The 22350-nt window shown below is 36.0% G+C and overlaps 5 protein-coding genes and 1 long non-coding RNA gene across 20 annotated transcripts; 5 read left to right on the top strand and 1 right to left on the bottom strand.

Moving 5' to 3' along the window:
• Positions 1–362: 362 nt before the first annotated feature.
• On the top strand, positions 363–2681 carry LOC147935721 (uncharacterized). Of its 11 annotated transcripts, none has more exons than XR_015568745.1 (5): positions 363–642; positions 734–1036; positions 1221–1831; positions 2102–2264; positions 2389–2681. It is a non-coding gene; the product is annotated as an uncharacterized LOC147935721 (long non-coding RNA). The 11 variants fall into 11 exon arrangements; XR_015568746.1 differs by having other exon boundaries at positions 2102–2163; XR_015568747.1 differs by having other exon boundaries at positions 1221–1793.
• Positions 2682–3753: 1072 nt separating this feature from the next.
• LOC104716473 (uncharacterized) lies at positions 3754–6359 on the top strand. Of its 4 annotated transcripts, none has more exons than XM_010433852.3 (6): positions 3754–4210; positions 4814–4917; positions 5002–5178; positions 5275–5373; positions 5452–5697; positions 5786–6359. In XM_010433852.3, the coding sequence occupies exons 2-6, from the start codon at positions 4861–4863 to the stop codon at positions 6086–6088; spliced, it is 882 nt and encodes a 293-aa protein (XP_010432154.1). In that variant the 5' UTR covers positions 3754–4210; positions 4814–4860; the 3' UTR covers positions 6089–6359. The 4 variants fall into 4 exon arrangements, with proteins under 4 accessions (XP_010432154.1, XP_087325716.1, XP_010432155.1 ...); XM_087469590.1 differs by having other exon boundaries at positions 4033–4443; XM_010433853.3 differs by having other exon boundaries at positions 4038–4295.
• Positions 6360–6513: 154 nt separating this feature from the next.
• On the top strand, positions 6514–11893 carry LOC104716474 (vacuolar sorting protein 39). 2 transcript variants are annotated; one of them, XM_087468908.1, is made up of 12 exons: positions 6514–7311; positions 7413–7624; positions 7820–7951; positions 8035–8178; positions 8424–8536; positions 8650–9085; positions 9204–9533; positions 9736–9957; positions 10045–10287; positions 10514–10969; positions 11057–11155; positions 11351–11893. In XM_087468908.1, the coding sequence occupies exons 1-12, from the start codon at positions 6897–6899 to the stop codon at positions 11549–11551; spliced, it is 3003 nt and encodes a 1000-aa protein (XP_087325034.1). In that variant the 5' UTR covers positions 6514–6896; the 3' UTR covers positions 11552–11893. The 2 variants fall into 2 exon arrangements, 1 of the variants encoding a protein (XP_087325034.1); XR_015568328.1 differs by having other exon boundaries at positions 6601–7311; positions 9204–9546.
• Positions 11894–14408: 2515 nt separating this feature from the next.
• LOC104716475 (GATA transcription factor 19) lies at positions 14409–15657 on the top strand. Its single transcript, XM_010433857.2, has 2 exons — positions 14409–14872; positions 15100–15657. Exons 1-2 carry the CDS (start codon positions 14582–14584, stop codon positions 15448–15450), a joined length of 642 nt encoding a protein of 213 aa, XP_010432159.1. The 5' UTR covers positions 14409–14581; the 3' UTR covers positions 15451–15657.
• Positions 15658–17156: 1499 nt separating this feature from the next.
• LOC104716477 (uncharacterized) lies at positions 17157–19534 on the top strand. The gene is made up of 4 exons (XM_010433861.3): positions 17157–17905; positions 18865–18954; positions 19085–19152; positions 19273–19534. The coding sequence occupies exons 1-4, from the start codon at positions 17255–17257 to the stop codon at positions 19397–19399; spliced, it is 936 nt and encodes a 311-aa protein (XP_010432163.1). The 5' UTR covers positions 17157–17254; the 3' UTR covers positions 19400–19534.
• On the bottom strand, positions 19489–21474 carry LOC104716476 (uncharacterized). Its single transcript, XM_010433858.3, has 2 exons — positions 21175–21474; positions 19489–20922 (listed from the first exon to the last, which is right to left on the bottom strand). The coding sequence occupies exons 1-2, from the start codon at positions 21375–21377 to the stop codon at positions 19671–19673; spliced, it is 1455 nt and encodes a 484-aa protein (XP_010432160.2). The 5' UTR covers positions 21378–21474; the 3' UTR covers positions 19489–19670.
• Positions 21475–22350: the final 876 nt, after the last annotated feature.

A 22350-nucleotide genomic window follows, 5' to 3' on the forward strand; every position in this document is an offset into this window, starting at 1 on the left:
CTCTTGAAATGTGATATGATTTTAATAAAATATAAAAGAAAGACCAAAAAGAAATAAAGAAAGGAAGAGTCGTGAAGGAACTTGCTACGAAGATACCATTTGTCAATGAGAAAACGTGCTTAGGTTCGACGCAATGAAATGAATTGGTAAAACACCAACACCGCATATTAGCTGTCTATTTCCCAAAACGCCTTTCTCTTGTAATTTCTTTTATTTTTTATTTTTATTTTTATTTTTTTTCTTTTGTGTGTAAAACAACCGCCTCACAATAATAATAAAGCCCTAAAACACGTAATCTCTCCAACAAGATAAATCTCGAACCGTTCATTTTATATTTAATCAATCAATCTCGTCCGTCCATTAACCCTAACCCTCTATATATATAATAACGCGTCTATCAATTAGTATATCTCATTCATATACGCCTTATATTCATTGATGCCTTCAACTTTTGTTCATCGTTTTCTCTTAGATCCCTCTTCGACGTCGTCGTTTCGGAGGCTTTTCGATGTAGATCGTCACGTATCTCCTTCCGATCTACAGATCGACGTCTTATATGAAGAGATCCAGTTTCTCCGGTTGATTCAGCGCAAGAAGACGGATCGAAGAGCTCAAGATCGCCGACGATCGGTTGAAGAACTGGTAATTATGGCTTCTCTGAATTGGATCGGATTCGTTTTATTCAATTGAGTTAGATCTGGTTTTTATATGTTCGTTTAATTTCGGATTCCAGATCTGGTCTTGTATCATGTAACCGGGCTCAAGGTTCGTCAGATCTATGGTTACACGGTGCTGATCTATCGATGAGGTGATGAGAATTCGTCGATTCTTTCAGATCGAGCTAATTCAAATCCGTGGAGAGGAGAGATTGAAGAAGAAGGGAGAGAGAAGATTCAGATATGTGAATTGATGTGAGTTAAGTTGATGGATGTATGAGATGTTTTATTAGGGACGATACAGCCTTCTGGGGATATTACTTTGAAAGAGGCTTGAGTTCTGATTAAACATCTTTGTCATCCGACCTTTGCCATGACAGGTGCGCTTGCATGGCAGGTCACAAAATCCTTAATAAAAAAAAAATAGTTTCGTGTTGGGTGAGGGGAGTTCGCACGGGGGATTATTTTTTTTGCCCGGGTTCTCCCCTCTCTTGTGTGTCTGTCTTGCGTCTCACTCTCTTACTCTTTGACTCCCTTGATCTCGATTCATCAAAAATTTCTCAGTTCCACAGAACAAATCTCAAACGAACCGGATCCTAAAGACCAGCGGATCTGGAGACAAGCCTGGCCATACCTAAATCCAACATACTCCAACGAAGAGGTACTTTTAATTTTCGAAGTTTCAATTTAAATTTTATGCACTTTGTTTTTATCATAAATTCATAATTAACAGATCTGCATCAGTAGAACAAATCTGACTCCATCAGTAATCATACATCTCCTAATTGGTTTTAAATTTTGCTTCATACTCCCATATTGGTAGATGAAATCGTTAATTTTCTAAGTTTCGTTGGAAATTTTAATTCTGTTCGATTATTACATCAAATATTAGCAATTTGCTATTCTCAGAAACGCAGTTTAAAGAACGATTGTAGGAATGTACTCTTATTTTTTTTCTTCATATATATCTATGTAAAGAAGTATTACAGTGAAATTACTGTGTCGAATTCTTTAGAAGTATATTTTATCTTGTTTTGTATGGCTTTTACGACCATGGCTGCACTGCACTGGCAAGACCGCTGTAGCTTTGGCTCAAGTAGCTAGTCTCCAGAGAAGAAGTAATACTGAGTATAGAAGGTATCTAGATCAAGTAACCTGTGATGAATATTGATATGGTATGATTGGGTTTGGATATAATTTGATCCCCCCGCTCTTGTTTACATATTTATTGTAGTTGATAGTCTTAAGTTTTTGAAGCTTTAACCTATTGTTGTATCATCATGTGTTACAAGAGTGTGCTACAAAAACTTTGCATTTTATGATGGAAATTTTTTCAGTTAGCGACATTGGATTCTTTATTTCCGACTTTCTGATTTTACATCTTCATATTATTTTAAACTGCCGATTTATACATGTTTGAAATTTTGATTGATATCTCTGATAAGGTTTGCTATCATGGTGGTTAAGTGGGGATTAAGATGGGTGGAAGGAACTTTGTTGAATAAAGGTTTAAATTCTAGCTAGCCCATTTGGCTTTAAACCAATTGGGCAAGGTTTGTGTTACTATATCTGTAAGCTCAAAATGGTAGAGCTCTCATGTTATGAGAGGTTGGTGGTTCGAATCCACCCAGATTTGTCTACTCTATTTTCAACTTTTTCACAATTTCATGTTGCTGTTCTAATAATAACACAATTTTTGAAGTGAAATTAGGTTTGTTGTGTTTTTTTCAAGGATTGTGAAGATGGGCCTCCTCCTTTGCTTTAGCAACCGGCACGAAGGATACTGGAATTTATTATCGTGGCTGACATGGTATTTCGATTGCAAATACCGAGCCGGACCACAATACTCACTTTTTTCACTTGTAGCCCAAAGCAACAGGCAAAGACAGTAATATGATTTGTTTAAAATCGATGCGTCAACATTCAGAATCCTGTTTATCATTGTTGGGGACTTTTAAGGCTAACTCATTCGCAATTTACGGTGTGAAAAATATTATTTCTTTAAATAAATTTGCAATTCAATCCTACAATTGAACCGTTATATATATAAGAACATAAGATTCATCAACAAAAAAAAGTATCATGTAAATGTGACCAGACTTGATTTGTATAAATTGTCAATTGTCAAATTATCTTAACATGTGCAAAGAAATCATTTCAAATACTCTAATTTGTGTATTCTGTTCTAGTCTTCTAGAGGAATCTCAATATTTAAAATGGACTTACATGTTATTTTGGTTTGTTTTTTTTTTTTTTTAAAAAGAAACAATAAATAACCATCTGTAGTTCGGTTTAGTTGCGTTGTAAAGATTTTTTGAATTATTGTTTTCCAAGGTTATCGAGGTAGGCTAAACGTTTGTAAACTAAGCTAACGATGTGGTAATAACAACTGATAATGTATATGCTTAATTTTGACTGCAAAACAAAGAAAAAAGATTAATATATACAATATTGTACCCCACAAAAAAAAACGAGATTAATATACAATAGCATCGTTCTCAGTATATACCTATTTGAGAGAAGACCAGTACAAATATATATTTCGTAGTAGCTAGAAGACATGATAGGTAAAACTATTAAATTAAGAAATGATTTGGTATCGGATTAACGTCACATGGTGATATTATAATGTTATGCCTTATAATAATCGTTCCAATGTCAATGCTGTTGATTTAATCAAAATCATAGAGATGCCAACTCTATGTTATACCGTTTTCTTTGAAGATTAAACCAAATCATATGCACATGATAGTGTTTATAAACCGAATCTTTAATGTATTTTTAAATTCAATAGATCGAGTAAAACGTTACGCTTAAATTATTTTATATTATGTTAGCTGATGCTGTCTTCGTTGGACTTCTCTTCTTTATTTTTTGTTGTTCTACCTAAACCTTGAAAGAGTGGTTTGCACATTTGAAAAATTGTTACATTTGTATTTCTTTGGAGTTAATTGCTTTTCTAATTATAGTTACGTATTCTATATGACTAGATCGTGAGTTCGTGACACAACATAGATAAAGACAGATAATTTAACCATTTGTATATTAAAGTTACAAAGACAGATAAAGCCTTTGTTGAACGTGAAAGAAGGTTAGCATTTTGGAAAAATCACCAAACTATGATTACTTGATGCGGGGATCTTGTCCTCTTGTCATAAAAAACGTGTCAGATCTGAATTTTTTTTTTTTTGACAATCAGATCTGAATTATTTTTGTCCAACGCCAAAATTGAAAACTAATGATCTTTAAACAATAAAAATAGAAAATATATTATAATATTTTCAACCAAATGGGCCTTTCACAATAACAAACATAGGGCCAGCTTTAAAGGGTTTTTTTTTTAAATACAGTATAAGTTTTTACATGCCACATAAATTGGTTAATAATATTATGTCTTCACGTTTCTAAAGCTTTTTTTTTTTTTTTTAACTCCTTTTGAAGTGGGAAATGGGAATGATACTCGCGTGACGACCAAACTCCCATTGACCCTTCTCTCTTTCTCTCTCTCTGATCAGTTTCATCTACTGAAAGAAAGAAAGATCCCGTATTATCAGGTGATATGATTCTCTTTTACGTTTCTTTCGCTTAGATTTAGCTTTCTTCTCTTCTCTCTTGAGACGACGAAGATCATATAACTCCGTGAGCTTCTTTATTTTCTTGTTGTTCTTTTTTTTTTTTTTCTCTTTCTTTCTGTATCATGATTTTATTTACTGAATATTTTAGAATTGTTTAGATTCGCGATCATGTTTAGAAAAGTTTTCATGGTGGAGAATTATTTTGTTTTAAGGTAATAATTTTTTTGAATCACAAGGGTCATTTAAAGCCTTATTTATTATGTCTTTTGACAAGTCGTTTTATTAGTGCTTTTCTAGAAGATTTTTTAGTCATCGAGTCATCTTGTTTTATAGTAGAATTTTATCAGATGTTAATTAAGAAGATTCAAAGTTGGATTATAATGAAAATTCTTTTCCTCATTTGAGATCTTTATGTGGTAAAAATACCAGCATTAGAAGAATTCTTGATCCCGTTTTAGATGTAAGATTTTTGTGTTTATTAGTTTTCTATTTATAGCCGATTATTGGATAGTCTCTAGGAATTGGTTTGCTTAATTAAAACTTGATTACAAATTTTCAAAATCTGTTATGATCTTTTTCTAGGCTTTGAAGCTATCTTATTAAGCCTTAAATAGTATTGTTAAGTAAACATGTTCAAGAGAAGGAATGCTCACCAACTCGAGGATGATTCTCACAAAGACAACAAGGTACGTGCAAGAAGCTTCTTTTTCACTATATATGATATTACTTCCAAAATCTTATTGCAGTTATAAGAACTTCTACAACTTCAGGTTAGCGAATTGAAAACCGCGATAGGACCACTCTCGGGACATAGTTTAGTTTTCTGCTCTGATGCTTCTTTAAGGAGATATTTGGATGCTCGTAACTGGAATGTGGAAAAAGCCAAAAAAATGATTGAAGAGACTCTTAAATGGAGATCAACATACAAACCTCAAGAGATCCGTTGGGTACAATTAATTAATTTGAGTTTATTATATACTTCATTCTGTTCTCTTCTTTTTATTTTCTTCCGCTTGAATCATCTTATGAATGTTTCTCTCCAGAATCAAGTAGCACATGAAGGTGAGACCGGAAAAGTTTCAAGAGCTAGTTTTCATGATCGACAAGGTAGAGTAGTGCTTATAATGAGACCCGCGTTACAGGTTAGTTAGCCGATTTTTCGCCTTTTTAACATATCTAACTAAACCATTTTCTTAACTCAAATAAATGTTATGAAACAGAACTCAACATCACCAGAAGGTAATATAAGGCATTTGGTATATCTTCTTGAAAATGCAATCCTAAATCTTCCCAAGGGACAAGAACAAATGTCTTGGCTCATCGATTTCACTGGTTGGTCTATGGCCGCTAATGTTCCTATGAAAACAACACGCGAAATCGTCTACATTCTACAGAATCATTACCCTGAGAGACTCGGTATCGCTTTCCTTTACAATCCACCAAGACTCTTCCAAGCAGTCTACAGGGTACAAAATAATAACATTCATCAAAATTTGTCTTTATCTCTTTTTTAATTTACAAAAAGTTTCACTACCTACTATTCTCTCTGTGTAGGCTGTTAAGTACTTCTTGGACCCAAGAACAGCTCAAAAGGTGAAATTTGTGTACCCGAAAGACAAAGCAAGTGATGAACTGATGACATCACACTTCGATGTAGAGAACCTCCCCAAAGAATTTGGTGGAGAAGCAACACTAGAGTATAACCATGAGGATTTCTCAAGACAAATGTGTGAGGACGATGTCAAAACGGAAAATTACTGGGGATTAGAAGAGAAGCACTATCCCAAACCAAACGGTTTCTCTCCATCCGATGTTGTTCCTGAGCCGGCGACTTCTATAGCATCAGCAGCTAGCTGAGACCTTAGAGTTGAATATATACATTATATATATCGAGAAAGAAGAAAAATAAAGGTTTATTCTCATTGATAGAGGAAGAGCCAATTATAGAATGTGCTGGTTTACCTTGACGATTAATAAAGTTCCATTAGTGAGCCAAAGACTTTTTAATTATGTTTTAAAATTAGCAGAGACCATCCTTGCCATTAAAGCTTATGTACGTGTGAGAATATTGTTTCCAAGTGTAATTCCTAGTTTTGTGTTTATTAATTGAAGATATGAGATTAATATCTTTTTGTGCTCGTAAGTAATTCTAGTTCTACACTTCTATGTCAACATTTCAGATCGGAAATAATTGCTGCTATTGTCGTTTACTCCATATGAAATAATTAAATTTATATTAACTAAATATATTTATGGAGATTAGTAAACTCAAACGGTCCCGTAGCTCAGTTGGTTAGAGCGTTGGTCTTATGAGCCGGGACCATTTGGCTTAAATTAATTTAAAATAAATTATTTTGCTATTTTTTTTTGCCCTTTTTTATTAAACAAAAATTTACTAAATCAAACGCACGTTCGATTGTAAAAAAATCATATCTGTCTCTGCTCCAAGTAGAATTCAAAGCTCAGAAATCGAAAAGGATGAAACTTCCGTAATAAAAATCGTTTCTTTGTAATCATTGGACTTAGGGTTCGTGATCCTACCCATCATTCTCCAGATTTTGCCCCAATTTGTTTTGTTCTGATTGGATTTGAACTCCATGAATCCTTGGTGATTAACCCAGAAGAAGAATAAGAAGAACCCATAAATTTTCAAAAGCTCGAAGGAATGGTTCACAACGCTTATGATTCGTTCCAGCTTCTCAAAGATTGTCCCGCTAGGATCGATGCTGTTGAATCCTATGGCTCTAAGCTCTTCGCCGGATGCTATGACGGTTCTCTCCGCATTTACTCTCCGCCGGAATCTTCCGCTTCCGATCCGTCGGAGCTGCATCAAGAGACTTACGTGCTCGAGACGACCGTATCTGGATTCTCTAAGAAACCGATTGTGGCGATGGAGGTGTTGGCTTCGAGAGAGTTGCTTTTGTCTCTCTCTGAGTCAATCGCGTTTCATGGACTTCCTAATTTGGAGACTGTTGCTGTCATTACTAAAGCTAAAGGAGCTAATGCTTATTCTTGGGATGATCGGCGTGGGTACTTGTGTTTCTCTAGGCAAAAGAGGGTCTGTGTTTACAAGCACGATGGTAAAATCTCTGAGATTATGTTTACTCAATTTTGAATCATGAGTCTACCACATTTGGGTTAGATTTTGATGAAGAGTGTTGTTTCTGGTGGTATTGTTCAGGAGGAGGGGGATTTGTAGAAGTGAGGGACTATGGAGTTCCTGATACTGTCAAGTCCATTTCTTGGACCGGAGAAAACATTTGTTTAGGCATTAGAAAAGAGTATGTGATACTTAATACTGCCAATGGGACAATCTCTGAGGTGTTTCCTTCTGGTAGGGTTGCTCCTCCTCTTGTGATATCTCTACCGTCTGGTGAACTTATTTTGGGAAAGGTATGTGTTTGGCTTGGTTTTCTTACGGACTCTGTATTAAGTTTTTGAATGTGTTTCGTGGGCAACAGTGTTTTAACATCTGTTAGTTGTTGTGTGTGATATTCTTCTTGGCCCCAGTATTGTCACTTTGATCTCTTCGTAGATTTCAGATTGTTTTGGAGTGTCTTCTTTATTAGTTACTTCTGGTACTTGTAGGAGAACATTGGAGTTTTTGTTGATCAAAATGGAAAGCTCCTCCAAACAGAGAGACTTTGCTGGTCAGAGGCCCCAACGGCTATTGTTATTCAAAACCCGTATGCGATAGCCTTGTTGCCTCGTCGAGTTGAGGTATATAGACTGCCTGCCTAGCGATATTCCAGTTTGCTTCTCTTCTCGTTTGCTCTTATGCCTTTTGGCTTTTGTTTTGATAGATTCGCTTGCTTCGAAGTCCATATCCTTTAATACAGACAATTGTTCTTCAAAACATTCGTCGCCTTGTCAAGAGCAACAATGCTGTGATCGTTGGTTTGGATAACTCTGTTTATGTTCTCTTCCCTGTCTCCATTGGTGCCCAGGTATTCACTTTAGCTCTGAGAATATTAATGTTTCTTGCTACTGCTTATGGTTTCTCATGAATGAATATGAGAATGTGTTACAAAAAATATAATAATATGATATTACATTTGATCTCATATATCCGTTGAATATGACACTATTTCAGTTTGCTCGTTTTTTTTCCTTGGTATGTTAAAGTAATGGGAATTTGCTTTAACTCTAGTAGATGCTTTGAAATATTTTGATAAGGTTGAGTTCATCGCAGATTGTGCAATTAACAGCTTCGGGAAACTTTGAGGAAGCCTTAGCTCTATGCAAATTACTCCCCCCTGAGGAGTCAAGCCTACGAGCTGCGAAAGAGAGTTCGATTCATACAAGGTGTGTTAAGCTAGTAGCCCTTCTCTACCTTCTAATAGTTACCCATTAATCGTAATGTGCAGTTTCATGGGAATCTTTATGTTCATATTCGTTGTCTCCTTATCATGATACAGATTTGCTCATTATCTTTTTGATAACGGGAGCTATGAGGAAGCCATGGAACACTTCCTCGCATCTCAAGTAGATATAACGCATGTACTTTCCATGTATCCATCCATCGTTCTTCCTAAAACAACTATTATACCTCAACCAGAGAAGATGGTGGACGTTTCTGGTGATGAAGCATCTCTGTCAAGAGGTTCATCCGGTATTTCAGATGAGATGGAGTCTTCATCTCCGCGGTATTTTTTGGAATCTGAGGAAAATGAAGCCCTTGAATCTAAGAAAATGAGTCACAACACTTTGATGGCTCTTATAAAGTACTTGCAGAAGAGGAGGCCGGCTATTATCGAGAAGGCCACTTCCGAAGGAACAGAAGAGGTCATTTCAGATGCTGTTGGTAAAACATATGGGGCATATGATTCATCTAAGTCTAAGAAGTCTAGCAAGGTCCATATGATTTATCTTCCCTAATAGCTAATTGATGACTGCTTCCTTGAAAACAGTTTTCCTTGATTTGGATGTTTGATAGTAATTTTGTTGAGGGTTTAACATCTTTTTTCTGCAGGGACGTGGTACGATCCCGCTCAACTCAGGTGCCAGGGAGATGGCTGCGATCCTTGATACAGCTCTTCTCCAAGCACTTCTACACACAGGCCAGTCTGGAGCTGCGATAGAGTTATTAAAGGGTGTCAACTACTGTGACGTTAAAATTTGTGAGGAGATTCTCATGAAAAGTAAAAGTTATCCGGCACTATTAGAATTGTTCAAGAGTAATTTGATGCACCATGAAGCCCTTAAGCTTCTTAATCAGCTGTCGGAGGAGTCCAAATCAAACCAGTCACAAACTGAAGCTACACAGATATTTAGTCCTGAGTTGATCATTGAATATCTCAAGGCAGGTTTTCTAGGTGCTAACCTTTGGTCTCGTCTATTATTAGATTCTAAATGGTTATAGAAAACTAAAATTCTAAACTAAAATTTATTAGAACAATAGAACCGATTGAAGATAACTTAGTCTACATTCCCATTTTAAACTTGAGTATTCTAAGAGGCAGCTGTGAGATGCTAATTGTCTGTTGGTGGATTTCTCTCTGCAGCCTCTCTGCAGGACTGATCCTATGCTTGTCTTGGAGTACTCTATGCTTGTCCTTGAAAGCTGTCCAACTCAAACCATCGACTTGTTTTTGTCTGGAAATATCTCGGCTGACCTTGTCAATTCGTATCTGAAGCAGCATGCTCCAAGTATGCAGGGTAGATATTTAGAACTCATGATGGCAATGAATGAAACCGCAGTTTCTGGAAATCTCCAAAACGAGATGGTGAGGAAATATCACTTTATGGGAAGCATTTTTCATTGAAATTACGTTACATATTGTTGGCACTAACCATTTTGGATAACTTTACAGGTACAAATCTACCTTTCGGAGGTGCTTGACTTGTATGCTGCAAAAAGTGCGCAGCAGCAATGGGATGAGAAGGATCATCCTCCGGAAAGGAAAAAACTATTGTCTGCGTTAGAGAGCATCTCTGGGTACAGTCCACAGCCTTTGCTGAAGCGTCTTCCACGTGATGCTCTCTATGAAGAGCGTGCAGTTATATTGGGAAAAATGAATCAACATGAGCTTGCTTTGTCGATCTATGTTCATAAGGTACCAATCGATAATCTCCACATATACAGATTGATTTCCTTGAACAAATTATCTTCTACATGTTGGCTACCTGTGCTTATAAAACACTTCGATATGCAAATGCATTGTGTAGATATATCGTTGTATAGATAAGTAATTTGTGAAACTATATAGAATTCAGATATCCTTGGAGTCTATGGAGTGTTTCTTATGGCTTAACTCATTGGGTTTTTTTCTTTTCTTATAGCTTCATGCACCTGATCTGGCACTGGCTTACTGTGATCGTATATATGAGTCCGTTTCTTACCTACCGTCTGGAAAACCGTCAAGCAATATCTACCTCACAGTGCTGCAAATATACCTGAACCCAAAGAAAAGCGCAAAGGACTTTGCAAAACGGATTGTAGCTGTAGGATCATTCGAAAGTTCAGACACCACGAAGATGATGGACTCTGTTTTGTCTTCAAAAGTTAAAGGAGGTCGATCCAAGAAAATTGTTGCAATAGAAGGTGCTGAGGATATGCGATTTGGTCTCAGTAGCAGCACTGACAGTGGAAGAAGCGATGTTGATGCTGAAGAACCCATGGAAGAAGGAGACTCCACCGTTATGATTTCTGAAGTTCTTGATCTGTTGAGCCAAAGGTGGGAAAGGATCAATGGTGCACAAGCCCTCAAGCTTCTACCTAGAGAAACGAAGCTCCAGGTAAAATGTTTTGAATCTGACTTGTCTCGTAACTAGTTACTAGCATCTTATTCAAGCTTACCCAATTCTTTATCCAATTCCTTACAGAACCTGCTTCCGTTTCTTGCACCCCTTCTAAGAAACTCAAGTGAAGCACACAGGAACTATTCAGTCATCAAGAGTTTGCGGCAGAGTGAAAACTTACAGGTATGTTTGTGTTTCTGGAAGTCAAAGTAATCACATGCATAAACCCATATCTTTCTCGATCAAATCTTATTTGGAATAAGTCAACTGAAACCACATATGCTTACTATAAACTACTGGCACCTAGCATAAAAAGAAATAGGTGAAAGAAGAACTTGATGTCATTTGTAACGAAGCAAATAAATGTGAAACAAATAGGTGAAAGAAGAACTGTACAAACATAGGAAAGGAGTAGCGCAAGTAACAAGCGAGAGCATGTGCTCATTGTGCAACAAAAAGATAGGCACAAGCGTCTTTGCTGTTTACCCCAACGGGAAAACGTTAGTTCACTTTGTCTGCTTCAGAGATTCTCAAGGTATGAAAGCTGTTTCAAAGACATCACATGGAAGAAGACGATGAGGTCATCATCATTCCTGTAACAAAGACAGGTTTAAAGCATCTTTATTCTTTTTACAAAACTCCAAAGTGCAGTTAAAGAAAAAGCTCTTTTCGTTGTGTGTCTGTTTATAGAGAGCTGGAGCTAATATTTTTGTGGTATTTTCTTATTTATTGGTTGACAATGATGTGGTCTTGAGGAAACCAGTTTGGCTCTTGTTGTAAAATCTGTTTCCTGAGTTGGTTTATATAAGAGACTTTGTGTAATTGGGACTATAAGAGATTTTGTGTAATTGGGACTTGGTCATGAGTGATGTGTATGGTGCTCTCTTTGATCATTGAATATATAAATTTATTAGTTAACAATTATACTTTATTTAATTTAACTTCAAAAAAAAAATGCTTTGACGTGATGGACCGGGAAACCTGAATTGGGCCGTGCCTATATAAGGCGATAGTTCGTTACGTTATGGGCTTGAATGGGTGTAAAACACGCTGTCTCGTTCGTTACGTCGGGGAATGAGAGAACCAAAGAAGAAGAATGGAGTAACTATGGGCTTTGCAATGCAACGAATGGAGTAACTGATCTTGTTGCTTTTGAGGTCTAGAATTGTTCTTTTCTTTTTCATTTTTTTTTTCTGTGTTCCTTTCTTATTTTTAAGTTGTTAGATGCGGTATGGCTAAAACGAGCTGACGTTACCTATGCTAAATCGGTAATTAAAAGTTTAAACAGGTTATATAGCACATTGATTTTTGTCATGCATGCCATGCATTATGATTTTACATATAGAGCAAGAAATGTGCCTTACTTAGGAATAAATGCAGGGTAGATTATAATAGTGTCTTGGGGTAATCGTTAGATCTCGTGTTCTACGAAGCAAAGAGCAGAGAGAGAGAGAGAGAGGCATATTTTGGGAAAGCGGTGGTCGTATCTCAATTGAACCAAAAATTAACCAATCTCAAGACCGATCCGATTCTCTTTGTTCCCTCTCTCTCTGGGTCTCTTCTTGGTGTTCTTTTAATCTTTATATATTCATCATTTATACTCTTTCCTGTTTTACGTATTTTGTCCATTCGTGTTTGGCGGCACACGATCAACAAGATTATTATTGTATTGATATATCTTAACTGTGTTTTATTATTGATATAAATTAACCTCAGTATGTTTGTTCTGGAATATTAGTGTTTTGACAACACTTAATTATATTGAAAAATGTACACCGTAAATAAGATAATGTATCTCAAATATTTTTATATGACAAACATAAAACTTACAATTATTTAATATTAATTGATTTTTAATTCAAAGCTTATAAAGTAAACATAGTTTAAAAAACGTAACACATTTTGACCTAACCCATACTTGAATCATTTGCTTTAACTGAAATTGGTTCGGTCGATCTAATTTAAATTTATTATTGATGCAAAACCATATTACTTGGTGCTGGATGAATATATATATATATATATATATATATATATATATATATGTTCTTGGAGAATAACGTAACTTCGTTATTTGAATCAAAAATAACAGATAGAAGGGAAAGAGGAGGATAAGGGATAAAGTCAAGATGAGCTTAGAGCTACAGAGTGTACTCATTTGATGAGTTCATTCTCTTTGTACCCTTTTTATTTTATATAATTTAAATTTGAGTTGGAGTTTGCTTCTTTGACTAATCAATAGAAATATAGAATCTCTCTATCTCTGTCTCATCAAGCTAAAGAAAGAACACAATATGTTTAATTGCTTTAAAATCTTTGCAAAGTATCTCACTTGGGTCACATTTACCTTTATTCCTTTTTATTCCACTTCTAACTAGAACATTGGCTAGTTTGATTCCTTAACTCCTTAAAAGCACCGATCTTGGCGATTACGATCTCTCATGCATTGGCCATTATATCGTATCAACATTCAAGGCTTTTTACACATACAAATCAAGTGAATAAAAATACAATAGGCTCCTCATGCATAGATGAGAGTAGGACACGTCAAATTAGTGAAGCAAAGCGATGACGTGTGAAAGAAGGGGAGAGATAAGAGAAAGAGGGTTTCGAGATGATCGTGATCAAAGAGAGAGAGAGAGAGACCAGATCCTTGGAAGACCGTGACATTGCCAGTCACGTGCTTCTTTTTTGACTACCTTCCCCTCTCTGCTGCTGCTTTAACTGCAGATGTACTTATCATTTTTATTTACTTACTTTACAATTTAAAATATTACTCCATAGAAGTGCACATCAAAAACACTGTAGTTTGCTTAGCTATGTTAAACAAGACTGGTCACTTGGTGGTGGTATAGTAAAACTTCCTCCACGTTAAAAATTAAAAGTATTCAATGAATTTGCCTAATTCGTCAGCATAATCTACTAGGTGAAACGTTTTACTATAGCCGTGGTCTGTCTTTTATATATATATATTTTTTACATTATGGCAAAATCGCTTAAAAATGATAGGATTATCAAACATAAAAAGGAACTTAACTAACTAAGAAATTATACATATTAATCTATTTTCTTTCTGTTATTCATTTAGAGTAAAACTAAAATCATGGTTTCGAAAATTATTTGGTAATTTAATAAGAAAATTCTTGAAAGTAATTAGTCGTGTGTTAATATGTGTGGATCACCAATACAAAAAGAAATGGAAATGGTGAAACTTCAATAAAGTTAATTATCCTAGAACTGAACAAAGACCCAAAACATATTTAAAATATTCATTGCAACATCTTTTTAGACAAATTAAAGGAGCAATCACATGTAAATCTAAAGAACAGAAGAATAATGAATTCAACCATACATAGATAAGACCGAGACCAAAAAATTTCCTCTTTTGTCAAGTTCCCATATTCTCTATAAATACGTCTTGTCTTCATTTCATAACAGCAACGTGGACTCTTTCTTTGTTTTGGCTGACTCTTCTTTCACCGTTTCCTTACAACTTCTTCATCTCGTAAACCACCAAACGCAACACACACTTCTCGCTGGCTCTCTCTCTCTCTATATATATAATATCAACTTTCTAGGGTTTCCAAGATCACATATCTACGTGTACTGATGGGTTTCTCAATGTTCTTCTCCTCTGAAAACGACGTCGCGGCCCATCATTCTTCTCCTTATGCTTCTGTTGACTGCACTCTCTCGCTTGGAACTCCCTCCACTCGCCTCTGCAACGATGACGATGGATGTAGATTCTCTTCACATACCTCCGACGCCTTAGGCTGGGACTTCTTGAACGGTGCCAAGAAAGGCGGTGGAGGCGGCGGTAATAACCTCCTCTCTCGCCGTTGCGCCAACTGCGACACCACTTCTACTCCTCTTTGGAGAAACGGTCCAAGAGGTCCTAAGGTAGATAACATGTAACCTCTACATCAGTCTTTATATCAAACCAAATACTCTAGTCTAACTTTCCTTTTATTACGCCAAAAGTCAATCAAATTAAAATTTAAACTTGTAGCTTTTTAAGCTCAGTAATCATTTAAAATGACTCCTTGTAAACCAATAGTGATTACTCTCATATTTAACACTCAAAAAATATATCGATAATAACTTTGTATGATTTCTAATTTGGTCAGTCATTGTGTAACGCGTGTGGAATCCGATTCAAGAAAGAAGAGAGACGGGCATCGACCGTCGGAAACTCGACCACCGGCGGAAGATCAACGGCGGCTGGAGTTCCAACTTCGGATCATCAAGCGGGTGCAAATCATTATAATTTTAGCAATCGTGATCAATATGCTTCATCGTCGCCTTGGGTACACCACCATCAGCATAACACGCCTTATAATTACTCGCCGGCGAATAACGAATACACATTCGTTGGTGACGTCAGAGACGTTGATCATGACGCCACGTCCGACCCGTTCTTGTCTTGGAGGCTTAACGTCGCCGACCGGACCAGCCTTGTCCACGATTTTACGATGTGATGAGTGATCATTGCATACATAGATTTTCCCAACTCATCTTAGCCTTGGATACCTTTAAACGAAAAAAAGAAAAGTACTCTATTAAGCCTTGGTTAAATTCTTTATTTACTTTCTTTTATATATATTGAATGTCTTTTTTTTTTTTTTTTGGGTCAATGTGTAAGTGTTTTTGTTTTTGTTCTTATAATTAAAGTTCGCATGAAGCTACTTGTGTATGTGCTTTCCTTACATGACTTTTTAAATGTTCTCTCGGTCTCGGGTAATGAACTGATGATACATTACTTACTTTATAACCTTTTCATACGTGTGTCCTACTTTGACCATGATTCAGTGATATTATACAATATCAAGAATACATATTCTATTCCATTAATTCTCTTTTTTTTTTTTTTTTTTTGGCATTTTAGCTTTTATACTGAGAATGCGAATGTTTTGGGATTCAGATACTATCTTCACAAACGTTTTCCCTTAAACGTCTAGTTTGCGAGGTTTTGTAATATATTCGAAATAAATGTTTCACAATTTTTTCCAAACTGAAATAATTAAAATAGAACCGAATTCTCAAATGAGAAATAAAACAAATACTAATTCAGCCAAAAAAAAAAGTATCTGCAGGGTGGACAAGATGGAATGTTTGTCGTGTTATGCCCAAATTGTCTTGGAAATTTGACCATCAAACGGGTCTTCGTGTGTTGCTCTCTGAGTCTCTGCTTAGCACTGTTGCTGCCAACTGCATGTGACGAATATTTATCTTTTTCATTGTATTGTTTTAAAAATCGTTTTAATTTGATTGTTCATGACTTATTTAAACGGTAGAAAAATCGGATTTGAAATCAAATTTGATGCCAAGATGTTTCCTGAAACTTAACCGAAGTTAATAAAGTGCTTTTTTACACTCATATAGCAAAAAAAGAAAAAAAAACCCTTAGCTTTACTATTATGCACGAATATAATTTATGATTTTTATTTGGGCCAAAGCCCAGTAGATTTAAATCCGATCTAAAGTCAAATGAAGTTCCAAACTTTGAACGACTTTTTGAAAAATAGAATAGACCACTGTCACTGTCAGGCGCCAGAATTATATATCTACTAATTAAACTCAATGTTACCAAGAACAACTAATGTATATACACTATTACTTATCTGCTACGCAAAGATTTTTTATTTAAGAAACTGTAAGATACCAACAGAAGTAGGATGTGTAGGTCATCCACCGGCTTTCTCTCCAACTGTAATTAGATCCAACAAACTTTTGTATAGCTCATTCACTGAAAAACAAGTTTTAAGACATTTTTACTCTCTTTTCTTCTCTCAATTTTTTTTTATTTTTTTCCGCAAAGGCGGCGGCTTAAAGCAAATATACATCATCTATATCCAATAACAGTTTTAAACTAGTAAATGAATATGATTAACCAAAAATTAAAATTTGTATTTAACCATGCATACTGAAAAGCAAAGACAAATGATGGGTAATCTAGTGATTTCGGTCTTATTAATCAGTCAATATCATATAAGGAATTTTAATGGATGTTATACATACATTTTGATAATAGGACACTTTTAGTTTCTAAATTAGTGTGTTCTTCTACAAGGTGAGGAAACCAATTTTTTAAAAAAAATCAAAAACAAAAGAAAACAACAGACAAAGATATATAACAACCCAACACCAAACACATTTTAATAAATTCAAATCCAAGTGCCAGTAGGAGCCAAGTCTCTACGTTATATAATGTTACTTCCCATTTGATCTTCCCTTCAAACCTCTTAAAAAAAAAGGCAAACACAACACAAACATAGTTTCAAGATGGTGAACTTTGTTGAGGTACAAAAACCATTGTTATACGGTCTGATGAAAATAGCCGGCGTCGTTCCTTACAGTTTAGAGATCGAACCAGGGACCAAGATAAACTTTTGGGTCCCTAAGGAAACCCTAAAGAAGAAATCCGGTACGGGAAAACCAACCAAACCGGAGAAACCGAAAAAGCCTGCCGTCTTGTTAATCCATGGTTTTGCCGGCGAAGGGATCGTGACGTGGCAGTTCCAAGTCGGTGCACTATCCAAGAAATACTCGGTTTACATACCGGACCTCCTCTTTTTCGGTGGATCCTACTCCGACAACCCGGACCGGTCTCCCGCGTTTCAAGCCGACTGTTTGGTCAAGGGGCTTCGTATCCTCGGCGTGGAGGAGTTTGTCCCCGTAGGGTTTAGCTACGGAGGCATGGTGGCTTTTAAGATCGCTGAGGCTTACCCGGACATGGTTAGAGCAATCGTTGTGTCTGGTTCGATTCCCACAATGACCAACACCATTAATGAGTCGAGCTTGAACCGGTTAGGGTTTAGTTCTTCCACGGAACTCTTGTTACCGACTTCGGTTAAGGGACTTAAGGCTCTCTTTACCATTGCTGTGCATAAACCCTTGTGGTTCCCTAATCGATTGTTCAAAGACTACATCGAGGTAATTAATTATTTACTACTGCCCAAATTTAATTCGATTATTAATCTTCTTTAAATAGTAGATGATAGGGAATTGCATTAACTTGATGTACCGTTAACAATTAATTGCATTTTGTAGTTTTTTTTTCCATTATGAAAAATATATTTAGTGTCGCAACTCACAAGGTATATTATCATATGGATCACGTTGCCAAGAAAAGAGTGATTGTGAGAGTTAGGTGGCACTCGCAAAGTTTATTTGCCTCTTTCTTTCAAGTTTCAAATCTCTTTTGGCGCCTACACAAATTATATTTATGGATTAATGCTGCTAATTTTATTCAGATCCATTATTATTCATAGATTGTAGGGTTTCGTTGATTCTTTCAAAATTAAAATATAGTGTTCGTGGGATATAAATTGGATTCTCAAATTTATAATATAAAGCTACTATTTTCTGATACCTTTAAATTTAACAAACCTCTTCAGAGAGTAAACCAACTCTATTCGTGTTTATAAACTAGTGCTTACTGTATGTCAATTGAAACAGAGTTTTTTTTTGAAAAAAAAGAATTCAGAATTACTTAAATCTTCACGTTCCTTATATATTTTCCTTATATTCTTCATCATTTGAAAATGTGTTCGAACTTTAGCATTCTGTTCATTCTAGCTAATTCGTTCTCCAAACATTATCTATAGTCAGTGACGAAAAGATAGAGTATACATAAATCTACATGTATTGCAGGTAATATATAAAATATTTTATTATACAGAATATGTGGTTAGGTTAGCTATAATTTGTTGAAGAGGTTAGCTCTCAACTTTATCTCGTGTTTATATTTGGTAGCAATATTTTATTTGTCTACCGAGGATTTATTAACTAGATTTCTAATAGATATTATTTATTTCAAGACTTTTGTTGAATAAAGGAGTATTTATTATGTTGTGGTTCTCAATTCTATTTTACTGGTGAAAAATTGGTAGATAATGTTCAACAACAGGAAAGAAAGAGCTGAACTGTTAGAGGCTGTTGTGGTCAGCAACAAGGACGCGAAAATCCCTCTTTTCCCACGGGTACGTATGAACAAATATCTACATCCGAAAGATTATTATTGTCTATCACATTTTTCACTTAAACAATGCTATATATTATATGTGTAATTATCATTTAGACTATATAATAACATTCCATGTCTGCATGCAGAAAATACATTTCTTGTGGGGTGAAAGTGATCAAATCTTTGACCTTGAATTGGCTAAAAACATGAAAGAGTGAGTTTGAAGATCTTAAAACTTTACAATTACTGCCATCTGAAATGTTTTTTTTCTTTCTCTTTTTTTTTTTCTTTCTCTTTTTTTTTCTTCTAATTTTGCTCATCGCTGATTTTTCAGACAACTAGGTGAAAAGGCATCAATAGAGAGTATAAAGAAGGCAGGCCATTTGGTACATTTGGAAAGACCTTGTGTTTACAACAGGCGTCTCAAAAAGTTTCTCGCATCCATTCACTATGAAGATTAATAATCTCTTCAGTAAATTAAATTATATTTGATATTGATATATATGGATCATTTGTATCGAGATTGAATAAGCGTTTCTTTATATCCAGATTAAGAAACAACTCAAGTTTAATTCAGAATCTGCTTTTGAAACTAATACAAGTAACTCCATCATTCTTACATATACATATATTACACATATATATAAGAAAATTTATTTCACAAACGAAGATTAGATATCTAAAACCATACTTTTAACTCTTACCCTAGACGTAAATATAACTTCTCCGGTTCTACAGCTCGGCACTACGGTCTCTCACATATGTACCGTACTCTCCAGCAGCATCAGAAGCCTTCTCCTTTGCACTCTCATAAGCTTCTTTTGTCTTCTCTGACATTGAATCCTTAGCTGCACCATACCTTTCCCCAACCTTACGCAAGGCCTCCTCGAATCTTTCGTCTGCTTCGCTCCTTGATCCGTATGCGTCCGCTGTTTTGTCTCTAACATCTTGAGCTTTATCTGATGCCATGTCTTTGGCATTCTTAGACCCTTCTTTGAATCTTTCGTATGATTCATCAGCATTATCTTTAGCTTCATTACTCTTATCGGTAGCCATCCTAATCACATCTTCCGCTTTGTCATAGGCAACGTCTTTTACGTGACTCGCCTTGTCATAGGCAAAGTCCTTGGCTTGACCAGCCTTTTCAGAGGCTAATCGTGCTTTGTCGTAGGCCATGTCCTTAGCTTGTTCCGCCTTGTCATAAGTTGATCTCGCTTTGTCGGTAGTCATGTCCTTAGCTTGAGCGGCCTTGTCGTAAGTCATGTCCTTAGCTTTACTAGCCTTGTCGTAGGCCATGTCTTTTGCTTGACCGGCCATTTCGTATGCTGATCCCGCCGTGTCATAGGTCTTATCCTTGGCTTCACTGGCTTTGTCATATGCCATGTCTTTGGCTTGACCGGCTTTGTCGTAAGCCATGTCCTTAACTTGACCGGCCTTGTCGTAGGCCATGTCTTTTACTTGACCGGCCATTTCGTAGGCTGATCCCGCCGTGTCATATGCCTTATCTTTGGCATGACCGGTTTTGTCATAGGCCCTGTCTTTGGCTTGACCAGCAATGTCGTAGGCTGATCCCGCCTTCTCATAAACCTTATCCTTGGCTTGACCGGCCTTGTCATAGGCCATGTCTTTCGCTTGACCGGCTTTGTCGTAGGCTATGTCCTTAGCTTTACCCGCCTTGTCATAGGCCATGTCTTTGGCTTGACCTGCCTTGTCGAAAGCCATGTCTTTAGCTTGACCGGCCTTGTTGTAAGCCATGTCGTTAGCCTCACCGGTCTTATTATAGGCCATATCCTTTGCATCACCAGCCTTATCATAAGCATAATGTTTCGCATTTTGAGCACTATCGTAAGCAGATCCGGCTCTGTCTGCTGCAAAGTCCTTGGCGTAACCCGCATTGTCATATGCGGATTCAGCCTTGTCATAAGCATAGTTCTTCGCAGATTCAGCCGCTTCTTCTGCCTCGTCTTTCTTGCTTCCCAATCCTCTGTTCAACCAAAAATAAAAATAAAATACTAAATCACTTAAATGTTCGAAATGCAAGTGAAGCGTGCACATGAATAAAAGAATCATTCTGTAAAAACAAAACTCAAAACTACGATTCATAATTTAGAAAAGTTTTTTTTTTGTAATTATTATCAAAGACCAAAGATATTAACTATATATGGTTCTATATAAAGAAACAAACACAGATCCAAAATAAAAGTATGATCACGCTTAAACAATAGATTACTCTTACGTGGAGATTTTGTCTGAAACCCAACCAGTCCAAGAGGCAGTTTTGTCATGAGCGGTCTCGGCTGCGTTACCAGCATCCTCTGCTTTGCTTCTAACCATATCATCTGCCGTCTCTGTTCCCCATCCATAGCATTCATTTGGCCACGTCGGCATCACCAACATCATAAGCATCATCATCATCATGACACTTCTTTTCGCCATCATTCCCAATTTTTTTTTAATTTCCGATTTGTGATAGTTTATGCTTTGTATTCTGGTTCCAATCTCTACGGAGGAAGTTTATAGTTATCAGATGAGAGAGAGAGGTGTGTTCCCTTTTTTTCACTAGATAAGCGGTTAACGATAGACACGTGTGTTATTCGATGTTTACGTGGCGGTTAAAGAGGTGGGAAGTAATGTCTGACTTATTTGCCACGTGTTGATTCCTGGTTAGGACTTGTAGTTGCAGGGCCAGTGTCTTCCCGACCCGACCCCGTGGTCATAGCCACGTAGAGGCAGTTTCAATACTTTAAACTTAAAAGGTTTTCAGAAAACATGTTCATAACCGGTTTAGGAAACCGAAGCCAATACGCTTAGCAGATACACAAGTTTAACGATCATAGGTTGACACACAAGTTTCTAAAAAAATTTAAAACATCTAATTTAACGATCGATGCTTAATAAAACTAAAAATTTTACATTATATTTATTCTATTTTATCATTAGCAAACTAATCAAATTGCACATTACGTACGCATGCAATTTGATTGTAAATTGTTTTGATAAGTCCAATTGACTGTTGCTAGAATCGTGTGTATTATACATTTGCTCTTCGTGATTTATTCTTTTGGTACTGATGTAACAACAACAAAAGAACCAATTAAGTAACGTTTTATGTGAAAGAAAATGTTTACTACAGGAATCAATTATGATTGTAATCTTCAAACATTTTATTGAAAAACAAAGAGAGTGACAAAAATCTACAATACTTGAGTATGAATCATATCTTATAATTGTTGATTTTAATAAACATAACTCACTATCATTAGGAACATTAAACTCTGGTAAATTATATATATCTATCTTGAAAATTTTGAGCCCCCATAACACAAAATTAAAATCTCATTTAATCCATTTTTATTTGAATTAAAATTTGAATATGATGTGGCCATGCTTGAAATGTCTCAAAAATAGATAA

The sequence above is a fragment of the Camelina sativa genome, chromosome 10 (assembly GCF_030686135.1).
Source record: "Camelina sativa cultivar CO46 ecotype springtype chromosome 10, ASM3068613v1".
NCBI classification, from domain to species: Eukaryota; Viridiplantae; Streptophyta; class Magnoliopsida; order Brassicales; family Brassicaceae; genus Camelina; species Camelina sativa.

Bases quoted from the DNA above. Each gene is read 5' to 3' on its own strand.
- LOC104716473 (XM_010433852.3), top strand. From the start codon at position 4,861: ATGTTCAAGAGAAGGAATGCTCACCAACTCGAGGATGATTCTCACAAA. The intron at 4,918-5,001 runs GTACGTGCAAGA...CTACAACTTCAG, and splicing joins ATTCTCACAAAGACAACAAG to GTTAGCGAATTGAAAACCGC. The intron at 5,698-5,785 runs GTACAAAATAAT...CTCTCTGTGTAG, and splicing joins TCTTCCAAGCAGTCTACAGG to GCTGTTAAGTACTTCTTGGA.
- LOC104716474 (XM_087468908.1), top strand. From the start codon at position 6,897: ATGGTTCACAACGCTTATGATTCGTTCCAGCTTCTCAAAGATTGTCCC. The intron at 7,625-7,819 runs GTATGTGTTTGG...TGGTACTTGTAG, and splicing joins GTGAACTTATTTTGGGAAAG to GAGAACATTGGAGTTTTTGT. The intron at 11,156-11,350 runs GTATGTTTGTGT...TGAAACAAATAG, and splicing joins GGCAGAGTGAAAACTTACAG to GTGAAAGAAGAACTGTACAA.
- LOC104716475 (XM_010433857.2), top strand. From the start codon at position 14,582: ATGGGTTTCTCAATGTTCTTCTCCTCTGAAAACGACGTCGCGGCCCAT. The intron at 14,873-15,099 runs GTAGATAACATG...TAATTTGGTCAG, and splicing joins ACGGTCCAAGAGGTCCTAAG to TCATTGTGTAACGCGTGTGG.
- LOC104716477 (XM_010433861.3), top strand. From the start codon at position 17,255: ATGGTGAACTTTGTTGAGGTACAAAAACCATTGTTATACGGTCTGATG. The intron at 17,906-18,864 runs GTAATTAATTAT...AAAAATTGGTAG, and splicing joins TGTTCAAAGACTACATCGAG to ATAATGTTCAACAACAGGAA. The intron at 19,153-19,272 runs GTGAGTTTGAAG...CTGATTTTTCAG, and splicing joins TTGGCTAAAAACATGAAAGA to ACAACTAGGTGAAAAGGCAT.
- LOC104716476 (XM_010433858.3), bottom strand. From the start codon at position 21,377: ATGATGGCGAAAAGAAGTGTCATGATGATGATGATGCTTATGATGTTG. The intron at 20,923-21,174 runs GTAAGAGTAATC...TTGGTTGAACAG, and splicing joins GTTTCAGACAAAATCTCCAC to AGGATTGGGAAGCAAGAAAG.